Genomic DNA, 14,335 nt, shown 5'->3' on the forward strand with positions numbered 1-14,335 from the left:
CTAGAAATATTCATGCAGCAATATATTGGCATTACAGCAGATGTTTATTTCATTGTATTAGTCTTTTTTATTTTTCATTTTTTAATGATTTCTTGCTTTTATGTTACAACAAATTACATTTTTACAGCAAAGAGAAAAAAAACAATGCTATTTCTTTCTTCAGTCTGCATTTTCTATCCCTGCGTTTTTCAGGTTTTACAGCAAGTGCTTGTGTTTAAAAGCGGTGGTCTAGACGCTATTGAAAAACCCTGCCTCAGATGCTTTTACACAAGAAATAACAAACAGGTAATTTGCATTACCTAAATGGAGAGTTCAGAAAATCAACTTAAGCATGTGTGTAAATGGACTCTGAATACGCGTGACTTTCTCGACAGTGCTATTGACATATCTTTTGGACTTAATTTACCAAACTCAGAATAGAAACAGAGTCTTCATCAAAGTTTCAGATAATGCACCACTTACGTTTGGACAAAAAAAACAATTAAATAAATAATTTTGTTGAATTTTGACACTTTTCACTGCTACAGTTTAAGAGTAGACATGTTATAGATCCATTCAAAAATGATTGAAATGACCACAATTGTTGTTTCTACCTCTATGTTTTCTCTAGACTTCATTTTTCAGTCTGTTAGAAATCTGGGGCATTCTCCTCGGAAGCTGAGGAGCTCACACACACACACACACACACACACACACACACACACACACACACACACTGGCCCTGCTCTTCATGGACACTGACTCCTCAGCAAACCCAATGCCACCCAATCAGAACAGAACTGTCAGGAAAAAAAAGAGGGGAAAAAAACACCGCGGAGCCTTTTTTCAGCTCATTAGGCTGTTTCGTTCCAGCCCATTCACCGTTCCTGAGCTCTCTCTGACTCCTCTTCATCGCCCTCTTTCAAAGCCTTACTAATAACATACCTTTTCTGTCAACTATCTCTCCTCCTACTCCCAGTTTCCTTAACTTTCTGTAGAAAATTGGAAAGCGACCTTGAATATGAGAACAGCAGTATGGGCTGTGTTCAGAGTTGAGATAAGGACAAGTAGTGAGAGGTTAATGCTTAAACTGTCCTCATCAGCATTCAGAACTCAGAATTAAACTACAGACCGCTTGGAGCGTGGGACGAAGTTTTCCGGAAAAAAAGGTATTTCTCTCTTATTTTGCGATTATTCAGGTTATGCTTGAATTTTATTTCCCATTTCTTCCACTTCAGCTAAAAGCTGTATTATGTCTAGTGCCAAGGCCCTAGGCGAGATTTTAAGATTTAGAAAATGGGCTGTTGCTTGGTTGCTCAGTTGTCCTTGTAGCAAATAAAACTTAACTACAGCAGCACAGTGACTGAAAGCCACTTTTTCTAGCGCAGTATACAACGCAAAAAGATCCTACTATTATACGCAGTTCACTGTACTAACAATGTGAATGTTACCGGCAATGTGAAAATACCTTCAGAATCTTATTACGTTTATATCATAGTGCTGTTGCATTGGGGCAGAAGGTATTGATTCATTTTCTGTATCACCTCCCCTGACAATAGTTCCGGCTGCTAAGCAAATCACAGGTTTATAATAATAATATTCTCCATCATATATCGGTGTAATAATCTTTTTTAAAATGTATTTTCTCCTATTTTCTTCGTCATCATCTAGCCCTGATTTGTTTCAGGTTTATATGCAAGCACTTGTGTTTAAAGGTGGTGGTTTCGACTCTATTTAAAAACTCTGTCTATGATGTTTCTATTCAAGAAAAATCTGGCAACCTTGGATATGGAGCTACACTTTCGCATAATCTGAGTGGCACACCCTGAAAATCCACTTAATCAGGTGCAGAACCCGACTCTGAATATGTGTAACTTTCCCCACATGAGTATTGCTGTAACTTCAGTCGCCACCTCTGAATACTCTGAATTTAAGTACTTCATAGCTTTTTATTTGAATATTAGCATTTTTCATTTGCATATTCCTATTACTATGAAGTGTATTTTAAAAAAGAAAAATAATTTTCTCTTGCTTTATGTTACGTTATAGTGCAATGGACAGTCTCTTTCCCCCTGCTTAATCGGGTCACCTGATTTTTTTTTCCAGGCTTGAAAGTACATTCTTGTTTTAGGCATGAACTGTGTGGAGATAAATTTCAGTCTGAATGTATCTCTATAAAACCAAGTGAAACATCTGCATAACGGTGAATATGAAAAACTTTCCCTGTGTAACTAGTGTCATATGTTTTAAAGTTCCCAATGTAAGCTGTCCTTTATGAATTTATGAATAAAATGGTTTAATATTTTGCCATCGAGCAGCCTTTGTGTTTCTGCTACAAAGAGAGAATGTTCAGAAAAGAGCTTCTAACCTGATGTCCATCTGCTGCTGCTGTTTTTGTGTGAGACCTGTCTACGTACACAGGTACTGCTGACCCTGGAGCACCGGCTGCCTAACATCAGCATCAGGAACAGTGACATGACAAGCACCGGGGCCAGCGGCCAACACACAAACAAACACACATACTCACACGCACGGCCGCAGGATACTAAGCAGCATCAAGCTTCTCCAGGCGGCAGGAGCGTCATGGCAGAGAAAAATGGTTAAAAAATCTAAAATCTCTCTCTTTTTTAGGAAGGCACTAACACCGAGCTGCCGACTTTCTGAACCTATCACGTACTGAGCATCGTTCATGCCCTCAGATGATCCCGTCTGCATTTCCTCACTCTCCTTTTCAATTAAAACCTCCTCCAGGGCTCAACTGTCACCCGTGGATGAGTACTTTGTGCACAAGCCCTCAGGCATTAATCTTGTCACATTTGTTATAAATTATGATACTAAAGGTGGCACAAAATGTTAAAAATGACTGGTCCTTGTAAATAAGGAGACTCCCAAAGCACAGAAATGAGCTCTGTGTGTCTGGTTACGTTAAGTAAAGAATAAAAGACTTTTGTCTCATGGTGTTAGAGGAAAATAAATCACAACACATCCATTGCTAAATTTAAACACAAGTTTAAGTGTGTGATCAAGCTTCGAGTCTTGTTCTGTGACAAAACAAGAGGTTAAGAGAAGCGGGCTTAACTCCGACACACCTGCTTGTGCAAGCTCTGTATTGATCTCGTTTCTCCTCTGCACTAGATGAAAGTCCTTCGATCCATGGCAAGATTCATGTCAGCAAATCATGTGATTTAGAAGTGAAACATGGTACAACTCTAACAAAGCCCTAAGGGTCGCAAAGATCTTGCAGAGAGAAGAGGACCAAACCTCTGCTGACAAAACGTGCTGGAAAACGTGGAAATGTGGGAAAACGTGCACATGGAACACAGAAAGAGAGAGCGAGAGAGAGAAAGAAAGAGAGAAGGAAGACGGCGTTTTCACACTCGGCCTGAATATTTGCGTTTGATTCTGGGGTCATTTGGGGGAGGGGCTAATTATTGCAACATTTGCTTACACATAGAAGAATTCCTTGCGAATCGTGGATCGATTGCGCAATTCCATACGTCACGTGGAACTGTGCATGCAGGTTTGAAAAAAGGTAGGCACTAGGTTTTATTATTATTATTTTTTTTACAATAATTTTCCTTGGTAGCTAATAACAGTGACCTTGCTTTTCTTTTTCTTCTGAGCTTCCTGTCTTTCTAACTGAATCACATTCTTTCAAATACTGTTGATGGAGGGTTTGTTTTTACTTTAGCTCGACACTGATCAGCTGTTCAAGTGAAGCCTTTGCATTCAGTTCTTCTGGGTTGTTGCCATTCGCCTTTAATTTAATGCCTCCTTCACGCCATATATCGATAAGACGTTGCGTCTTCTCCGCTGACCATAACAACTCTTTACGCACCATCACCAAACTTGAACAGGAAGTAATATGACAAGTTAAACCAATCACAAGCAGAAGGTTCCATAAAGGATTGGGACCGCACCAGGGTTGGTTGAAGCGAGCCCCAGACTACAGTTTTCAAGAGCACCAGGGATCGTTTTTTTCCAAAACAGGCTTCACTCTCCACCAAATATATAAAAAAACCCACATGAAAACGTGTGAAAACGTGGAATGAGACTCAATAGTGAGGAAGTAAGGCGAAAGACAACAGAGGCAGACTCACAAGAATGATTCCTCATTCCTTCCTCTCTAGAGCCAGTGAGAACGTCCAGGGTTGATGAATGAGGCGGAGAGAGAAAAGATGAAATGCTTCTGGTTATGAGGTCAGAAACGGCAGATGTGTGAATCGAGGGAAACAGCTGGGTGTGTGGAGATGGATGGAAGGAGAGATAGATGGAGGAAGAGGGAGAGTGTGTGTGTGTGTGTGTGTGTGTGTGTGTGTGTGTGGGTTGGGGGGGGGGATGGGGGGGTTAGCGATGTCAGGTTGTGAACGCAAATTGGTTTTTACAGCATCCGCTGTTAAAATGAGAACAGATCAAGGCGAAACTGCGGCCGGAATTAGAAACGGTCAATCAATTAGACAAATGGACTTTGAAGTGTGAGCTACGTAAACACAGACAGGAGCCATTACTCAAACACGTTTAATTACTACACGAAGAGCAAACAGCAGGAAATAATTCCCAAAATGCTCGACTAGACACAACTATGAGCTTATAAACTTCTCACATTTACTGGATTAGAGTCACACACTGAATCGCTAAGAAGAATAAAATGATAAAAAACAACCTGAAAGCAACCAGACGGCACAATTTAATATCTTCACCGTTAAACTTGTGGACTTGCTCGTGACTCAGACTTTTCTCAACATGGTCTCACTTCGCACGAGTTGTATGAAAAGATATAAAGGTGAGATTTCGGGATAGGATTGTGGGTGGGGTTTGCATTCATACCTTTTCTTCTCCATATGATATTAACATTCCTTCCAGAAATGCTAAAGAAACATCTCCTCACAGAAATATCTTACGTAAACATCATACTACATAATCGATGACGAAACGTTTTTCTTTTTTTAAATAACAACATGTTTTGAATTTGTCTATGTAGAGCAGCCATCATCCAAGTCCCTGTGAATGAGCTGTTACTATAGAAACGTGTGTAATGTATTGGAACAAGCACATCTATGTAAATCTGTGATTTGCCTTGCAGCACGAGGGGAATGAGCATGTAGCAGGGGCCTGATTTTTCAACAGAACTGAGCTTATGAAGTATGATATGTTGTGGATCTTAAGATGTTATCAGTGATTCCCTAACAGGAAATGGCTAGAGTCAGGTGACAAGGGAGTGATAAAAAGGTACTGCAATGCAGAGCTTGTCTATATAGGAAGGTACACTGTACATTGGCCAAAAGTTTGTGGACCATCACACCCATATGTGTTCCTTCCCCAAACTGTTGCCACAAAGTTGGAAGTCCACAGTTGTATAGAATGTCTTTGCATGCTGCAGCATTACAGTTTCCCTTCACTGGAACTAAGAGGCACCAAACCTGTTCCAGCATGACAATGTCCCTAAGCGCATGAAGACATGGTTTGCCAAAGATGGTGTGGAAGAAGTCGAGTGTCCTGACCTCACCCCAATTCAACACCTTTGGAATGAACACCTATGGTTGTGATGGTTAGGTGTCCACAAACGTTTGGCCATATAGTGTAGCAGGCTGTAGGAAGGAAGTCTGACCTGAGCAGTGAGGCAGGGAGCCGCTCCAGTGGCCGTTGAGCTGGCAGGTCCGCGTGGCGTCTCCAATCAGCCGTCGTCCTCCCATACATGTGTAGCGTACGGTGGAGCCGAATGTAAACTTCTCTCCAATCAGAAGTGCGTGAGGTGGCACGCCAGGGTGACCACAATCCACCTCTGAAACACAGAATACGTCATAAAGTCCCTATTCACACCTCCATACATTTTAAATTCCACTGAAATACTAATTATCTCTTTTGATCTTTTGAGTGACCAACGATTTAAAAAAAATATTGCTATTTGACAGATATAAGCCATTGATTTGCTCTCATTTCTAAATGCAGGGCAGCATGCTCACTGCCACATTTAGCTCCATAAAGTTATTATTGCACCTAGTGGTCAGAAATGGCAACTGCAACAAGCGCTAATAGAGGCACACTGGGGCAGGAATCAAGCTGCCCCGTGTCTGGGTGAGGAGCAGCACACAGAACAGGTAATGAAAGGGTGCCAGGGTCGTGTTTTTCACACAAAATGGGGCAAGTTTAAGCCTCCGTGGCTGAGGATCTTGTTTTTATTTATATATACATAACGGGAATGAATACATTTCCAGAAACAAAAGCATAGTGTAAGTGGAGACAGTGTGTCTATGATGTACAGAACCATTTCTATGGCAAGATACGCTGTAAGATTATAAGCTATACTATTATAAATTATTCTGCTCTTCACATTTTCTGCATTTATCCTTCTAGGCAGCTTCACCTTCCACTGTTTTCCCACACTTTCACACTTAAGTTACGTCTTAGCTTCCACAAATTAGTGACCAGGTGTTGATTAGCTACCTAAGACATAAGAAAGAAAAAGTCTTGACCTAAAAACAGAACTTTAGATGCATACTGGACTAATGAACTTAGTTTCCACGTTCACATTTTCAAACAATAACTCAAAATGTGACACTTTCATGAGTTTGTTCTTTAACTACTACGTTAATAATATCCGGAACATTCCAGAGCATGATCATTTACAAGGAGCAAGAGCTTCCTCATTAAAATTCCACTTCCTGTTGTTTTCATAATTGTTTGTACCAATTATGATAATGCAGGTGAGAGAAAGAGAATGCAGTTACTGCCTCAAGGGCAAGGGAGTACATTTTCCTTAACTAAACCCCAGACTGAACTAAAGACATCTGCAGCACGCTGATCTCAAAATTACTGCAGGTTTTTTTGTTTTTTACTACCGCAGGAGATGTTACGATTTAAATAAGGAAGTATTTTCAAAGACAGTGTCGGTGTGTGCAATGCAACTATCATCACAGCAGCAAGCTGTTATTTTAAAAGCCTTATTTTAAGAAGCGAGATGATGCACGGGAATGAGATTGTGTGTATCTGCTAAGCGGCTTGTACAAAGCCTCCAACATGGCTGAACATACGCAAAAATATATGTTTTTGAACTGCTAATGCAAAATGATAAATGATAATAATGCAAAAAATCATTCATCAATAAAAGTGTCTCATTGAATTTTATTAGGTGGAAAATATTTTCCTTTTTTCTTTTGAGACCTTCATTAAAATATATAAAATAAAACAAACAAACAAACAGCTTATGTGGTCCATGTGCCATATTACAGAAACCGTGGTGAAAAATAGACACTAAGTTATCGAAAGACTTGTAAAAGCTGACCAAAATGTACTGTGTATGTGGCTTTAAGTAATGGATTTTACTTCTTTGATAGTGCACTACATTTGAAATACACATCCATGTACATCTGTGTTCAGTTTGCATCTAACAGCTACAGTTGCTATAAAAAACAATACTTATGACTGTTGTCTAGATAAGGATTTCCTAACTTGATACAATATATGATGTAATAAAATTAGATATAATTATTAAATGAAGATATATTAAGACAGATTAAGGTTTCTTGTAATATGAATTTGTGAAAAATCCTATCTGGCACTTGTCAGACCTTATTTTAGGACTTAAGATAAAGATTTTCCTGAAATACGGCCTCAGTCAAGCTCAAACAGGTCTTTCACAATTTTTTAAAACTATTTAAAATCTTTTTTTGTTTGTCTTTGTTTTGTTTTCTTTTTTTTTTTTTTTTAGATATTTTTAATATATATTGTATGTTATTACATTTATTACCACTATCAGAACTATTTTCTTTATTACATTTATTACATTTTTAGTATTATTTTTTCTATATTTATTGTTACATATTATTTGATGTCCACTAATTGTCCTTTTGGATAAGTATTGGCAAGATTGTGGTTTTTTTTGCCAAATTGGGGGAGTTTGTGAACAAGGTTGTTTGTAGAAAAAGCAAGTCTGTGCGTGGCAGGTTTTTTAAGCTAGTTTTAAAATAATCTGCGGTCACCATTATCTTGTTTAAAAGCGAAAACTCGGAAATTAAATCTAATGAATTTCCATAAACATAGGCTATGGCAAACAAAGGGAAAGTGTTAGTGCAGACAGTGTACCTATGATGTACAGAACAATTTCTACTGTAAGATATTTTGTGAAGAAAAGGAGGATTACGCAGGCCATACCAGGACATTAAAAATTGTGTATTGAAGGTGAAGAAATGCGTCGTTCTAAACATGATATCATGCCTCTTTCGTGGATTTATCTAGCAAGAAAGAAATCAAAATAAAAATGCAGGAACGTACCGATACACTCCGGTAACGGCCGGTCCCAGTAAGCCACTGGCTGGCAGGTCAGAACAGACGCCCCGAAGAGGTAATACCCGGGATTGCAGTCATATGACACCACGGTGCCAAAGGTGAAATTCCCGAACTCGATTTTACTCTTCCGTATGGAATTGGCCGGTATCCCGGGATCGGTGCAGTTTACCACTGAGGAAACACAAAACAAAACAAAACAGCACATAAACAGTGTGTCAATGGCAGCAAAAGCAATAAAGAGATTAGTAAAGATCGCATTAATGCATTATTAAAATAGTCCTTTAATATGTTTTATCACCTTTATCACTTGATATAAAGAATATTTTATCTTTAACTGAATTATTAAAAAAAAATTAGACACTTCCCATGCATGGAGATCCTGGAGTAGAGAAAAAGTGACAAGGAATATTTTAGATTTTTTCATTTTTAACACTTTTACTTCATCTTCTTTACTCACAATTTACAAATGTACTACCATGCTCATTATTAAACCCTTGACAGCAAAAATACATTTCCCCCACATCTGTAGCATTTAAAATAAGCTATTTTTCCCTGAAAGAGCTTTGAACAGAGCTCACCTCTGCAGCTGGGAGGTTGATGGCTCCACTGGCGGTCAGGAAGACACTGCGCCTGAGACGGTCCCTCCAGCACGTAGCCGTCATTGCAGACGAAGCTGACCACATCGTCCAGGTTGAACCCGTCTCCCAGTGTACGCCCGTATATCGGACTTCCTGGGTGCCCACAGCTGATCGCTGTCATAAAGCAAATATATGCGATAGTGTTCAAAACTAACTGACCAATTAAAAAACAGATCATAATCACATGGTCTTCAGTTATATCTAGCATTTCCAGCAACTCGTAACATGCTCTCTTAACATGTTGAAGTAAAACCTGAAATAATGTCCAGTTTAAACCTTTGACTTAGATGATGAAATAATAGCGATTTCTGAATAGTTGTCAAAAGTTTTTTTCTTTTTTTTTTCCCTCAAAAGTTGTCATAGAAACTTAGCATGAGTTGTTTTATTGCACACCAAATTGTATGCAAATTTTGCCATCTGTTGTAAAGAAAAAAAAAAAAAAAACACCCACAAGCTGATGCCAACTTTTAAAAACAATGAAAAATTTACACACAAATACTTATACATTCATTGGCTCTTGCTGCAGGACAGTGTGATTTTTTGGGTGAGGGTGGTAAATATTTTCATAGATTTCAACACACCTGTTTTTATTGTGTGTATGAAACACTGTAATGAACCTTTCTCTCACTTATTGCCTGGATTTTATCCCAAAGCTTGACTTGCTTTCTGTTTCTCTGTGTTTGTCAGCCTAATCCTCTGGATCAGACGTTCCGAATCCCGTCCTCGCGGAAAAGAAGGGCTTACAGTTCTACTCCAGCAGCCCAAGCGCATGATCTGAGTAATCACATTTCTAAAGGTGTGGTACAAGCTGGAGAGGAACTAACGAGGGGGAAAAGCTTGGAATCCCTGAGTGATTCCAGTCCTGAAGGACCACCGTAGTAAACAGTTTTGCATTTTTCTTGTTAAAATTTCCTTGAATGAATCAGGCGTATTAACCCCGTAATACACCTATTAACCATCTAATACACCTAATAACCCCCTAATACACCTATTAACCCCCTAATACACCTATTAACCATCTAATACACCTAATAACCCCCTAATATACCTATTAACCCCCTAATACACCTATTAACCATCTAATACACCTAATAACCCCCTAATACACCTATTAACCCCCAATACACCTATTAACCATCTAATACACCTAATAACCCCCTAATACACCTATTAACCCCCTAATACACCTAATAACCCCCTAATACACCTATTAACCCCCAATACACCTATTAACCATCTAATACACCTAATAACCCCCTAATACATCTATTAACCCCCAATACACCTATTAACCATCTAATACACCTAATAACCCCCTAATACACCTATTAACCCCCTAATACACCTAATAACCCCCTAATACACCTATTAACCCCCTAATACACCTATTCACCATCTAATACACCTATTCACCATCTAATACACCTATTAACCATCTAATACACCTAATAACCCCCTAATACACCTATTAACCCCCTAATACACCTAATAACCCCCTAATACACCTATTAACCCCCTAATACACCTATTCACCATCTAATACACCTAATAACCCCCTAATACACCTATTAACCATCTAATACACCTATTCACCATCTAATACAACTAATAACCCCCTAATACAACTATTAACCATCTAATACACATAATAACCCCCTAATACACCTATTAACCATCTAATACACCTAATAACTCTCTAATACAAATGTATACCAATTTTTATATCAATAATAAATGAGATTTAAAAGAAATAATGTTTTAAATGTTCATTAGAGAATCTGAGTCCAACCATTTTTAGCATCACTCCATGGATCAAAATCTGGACATGCCAGTGGACACCCAAAGGACGCTGAACACTCACACACACAGGATGGCAGTTGTCCTGACCAGCTGTGGTCCTGCTGGCAGATTCGTACAGAAGAACCGATGAGTCTGAAGCCTGGGTTGCACTGATACACCACCGTGTCCCTGTAGCCAAAGTTCTCGCCGATCACCTGACCATTCACAATCCGCTCTGGTTCTCCACAATGGCCAGCTGAAGAGTGAAAAACACAACCTGGATTACAGTGAAATTTTGGTGCAAATTTATGGCGAGGAATAAAACACTCTGGAACGACTGTCCTTCTGAACGAACAGACTAGAGAATTCAACAGTGAAGTGGTATAATTATTCTCTGACACTTCCTGATGTGAACGCTGCTTTGCACCATGCAGAAGTGTGTGATGGAAATGAGCGATTGCTAAAGTTGTGTCGAGGTGCCGCATACAAAATGGTGCAAGATGGTGTTGCTGTGTAAAGGCATTGTGGCATCTGTTCTGCATAAGGCAGGTGTTTGGGGAGAGCTGAGACTCTGCCTTGATGGATCTCATGATGGAAAGCATAATGTAAAATTATGGCTCAGCTCAGAGACAGCATGAGGATTGGGAATATGTGTGTGTGTGTGTGTGTGTGTGTGTGCGTGTGTGTGTGTGTGGGTTGGATCCGGAGTGGAGCAGCTTGTGGGACCTAGTGACTGATGATACGTTCGCTCCCCTCACCAGGAGAGCTCAAACACTCTGCTGAGCCACTGTCATCTCACATATACACATATTTTCTAACAAATGTACTTGGTTCTGTTTCCCAAAATATAAACAAAGTTGTAGCCTAATTTTAACCGTGATCCTGACCAGGCAGTTACTCAAGAGGATGATGTAAGTGAGGCTTTGCTTGTCCCATGAGGTTCATTGTTTGTCCCATGAGCTTTCGCACCTAAATGAAAGTAAAAACTTCCTGCTTGTGTGACTTTTTCTTGCATCCTGTGGGATTTCAGTTCATTCCAAATAAGATATTCATATGCAGCTATATCCTTGGAGTCTGGAGTGATGAGATGTTTTTTCCAACCCTCTTACACTACGGAGATATTATTTTATATAACACTGAGAAAAAAGTTTCACGCAAAGTTGCTTCAGCCAGTCTGAGTCTGAGTCTAAAACATTTTTTGCAGACATGTTTAATAACTTAAATACACCTTGAGGCAATTATAATTTAATTATGGCCGTGTTAAAGAAAGCTAAAGTTAGAAAAAAAACCCTCACCAAAAATGCAAACGCTGCAATCAAACACTAAACTAAAGCTAATTAGTTGAAAGAATGAAATCATACTACTCATACTTTGACCTACTCGATTTTGGGTAAAATCTACAAAAAAAAAAAGAAGAAAAGTGTCTTGTATGGTTTCGGTACCCAGGCAGCGAGTCTCAGAGCCGCTCCACAGCCCAGACGCCAGACACTCGCGTACTGTCGAGCCGACCAGAATGTAACCCACGTCACAGGTGAAAATGGCCGTCGCACCGAAGGTCGTCTGAGTTCCAATTTTCTTCCCATTAGGAGGAGTGGGCAGCATCCCGCAAGAAATAACTGCAGTAAGAGGCAATATAGAAGCAGAGGAATGAGCTGGCAAGTACCACAATGTCAAAGGTACAGCTGTAATTTACACCCAATTTAATGGTCTGGGTTTTTTTTATTCATCTCTTCTCTTTGCCCCCTCAAAACAGAGAGAGCACACAAGAAGAGCTGACTAATCTTGATAATGTCTCGGATTTATTGCTTTGGGTAAAAGCAAGCAAGTCCTGCTCATACACACTGTATCACATCACAGATCAAAGCGCTTTCCGAAGTGAGGAGTACAGATATAAACACGACATGCAGACTTGACATCAACATACGAGCTTTGTTAATCTTATAGTCAGAGCCAAAGCTCTACAGCCAAGCCACTTTCCCCTGAAAAAAAAAAGGTACAGATTTTCTCGCCCTCTGAGCCAGACGAGTGATAAGACGCCTGGAAATTTTTGACTTTCCCTTGGGAAGGTCTCACCTACATCTGCCAGTGTGCCTCTCACGGTCATTCTGTCTTTACATATGATAGATGATTGATTTTTCCCACAACGCTGGACTGACAACGCTGACAAATGGCTTTGACTTTCTAGCGCAAATGCAAGCAAAGCGCGGCGACTTTATCGAAGGAGGTAAAAGCCGTCACTGACTGCTTCCCTGCCTACGATAAGGACATGGCTGATGCTATCACACGATGGAGAGTTCAGTTCAGAAGCTTCTGGACCATGTACTGTAGGTGGCCTACACTTAGGCTGAATGATATCTAAAAATAATTCGAACAAAATATCGTTTTGTAAAAGAAAGGATGTTGTCATAGTAACCTATTCCTCACTGACTACAGATTTTGAAAGCTACACATGAATAAAGACGTCTAGACGTGTTTTAAGAGGTCACGTCATCGCCCCATGTGCGCCATGATCGCCTGCGAAGAGACGAAGGAGCTGATAAAGTACAAAAAACTGTTTATTTTTTTCTTGTATTTTAGTTATCAACAAGATACAAATAAAACAGTTCAATTTTAATTGAATTTTAATTTTGCAAAAATGAAATGCCTCATAAATAAATGCATCATAAATAAATGTAATGAGTATTGATCTTGTTTTTCTTTCTCGGGCGCAATCATAAGCTCTCTGCTGCTTTTTCTAATTTGTCTGTAGCCTATACCAATCACTAGTCTCATAATTTGGAATATTTTTCATAAGCTGCTGTTAGTTTTCTTATTTGTAGGACAGGTTTTATCCATGGATGAAAAATGTAATATTGGGGGAAAATATGTTTCAAATTATGCAACTATGCCAGTTCTCTGTTCTCGGATCTGTTTCCAAAATCAAGGTTTAGCACTGATTATTGGACATTTCCAATATCGTCCTACACGACCACCCCCAACACCCCCCCCCCCCCCATCCTGTACATTCAGCATCAGAGCCTCTAATCCTGCTCTCTGCTTTGTCAGACCATAAAAACAACGCTGACAGACAACCTGCAATAAACAGTTAAAGGCTATTACATTTTTATATATAGGGCATGTTAACCACAGTCATGGCACATTAAGTAACGAGATCAGGTCTAAACTCACTCTTGCAGCGCGGCCTTTCATTCCTCCAGCTCCACGTCCCATTAGATGTACAGTGGATGTGGGCGGGGCCAAGGCGGTAGTAACCGGGGTTACAGCTGAAGGCGATCTTGGTTCCGTATTCGTAGCGAGATCCGTTAACGATCTTCCACTTTCCGTGGTCCAGCGTGAAGGAGCCGATACTAGGGCACACCATGACTGTGGGATAAAATGGTTCTTTAGCTCATATATTAAATAATCTTACTATATTAAAAAACCACCACAGACTAGAGCCGTCACAATCGATGAATTTTCAGAAACGCTTTCTATAAAGACCATATCTGTAATGAATTATAAACACATTCATAATAAACTTTATACTTCATTTATAAGCCATTACACACAGTATAATCTGTTATCATTTCTTACAGAAAACACCGCACTTTATAGCAACATTTCTCATGTTTTATGAATTAACATCTAGCACTATCACAAATACTCACTATTCA

The 14,335-nt window shown here is 39.4% G+C and overlaps 1 protein-coding gene across 4 annotated transcripts in view; it reads right to left on the reverse strand.

Annotated features, from left to right (window-relative positions):
• The window catches only part of csmd3a (CUB and Sushi multiple domains 3a), a 237,373-nt gene that overhangs the window by 47,265 nt on the left and 175,773 nt on the right, over positions 1–14,335 (reverse strand). For all 4 annotated transcript variants that reach the window (XM_026924403.3, XM_053228098.1, XM_053228099.1 and 1 more), the window contains exons 51-56: positions 13,851–14,045; positions 12,125–12,298; positions 10,765–10,938; positions 8,844–9,017; positions 8,251–8,436; positions 5,588–5,761 (exon numbers count right to left, since the gene is read on the reverse strand). In XM_026924403.3, the coding sequence (XP_026780204.3) occupies positions 5,588–5,761; positions 8,251–8,436; positions 8,844–9,017; positions 10,765–10,938; positions 12,125–12,298; positions 13,851–14,045 (1,077 nt within the window). The remainder of the gene's footprint in view (positions 1–5,587; positions 5,762–8,250; positions 8,437–8,843; positions 9,018–10,764; positions 10,939–12,124; positions 12,299–13,850; positions 14,046–14,335) is intronic.

Source organism: Pangasianodon hypophthalmus, chromosome 22 (genome assembly GCF_027358585.1).
Source record: "Pangasianodon hypophthalmus isolate fPanHyp1 chromosome 22, fPanHyp1.pri, whole genome shotgun sequence".
NCBI lineage: Eukaryota > Metazoa > Chordata > Actinopteri > Siluriformes > Pangasiidae > Pangasianodon > Pangasianodon hypophthalmus.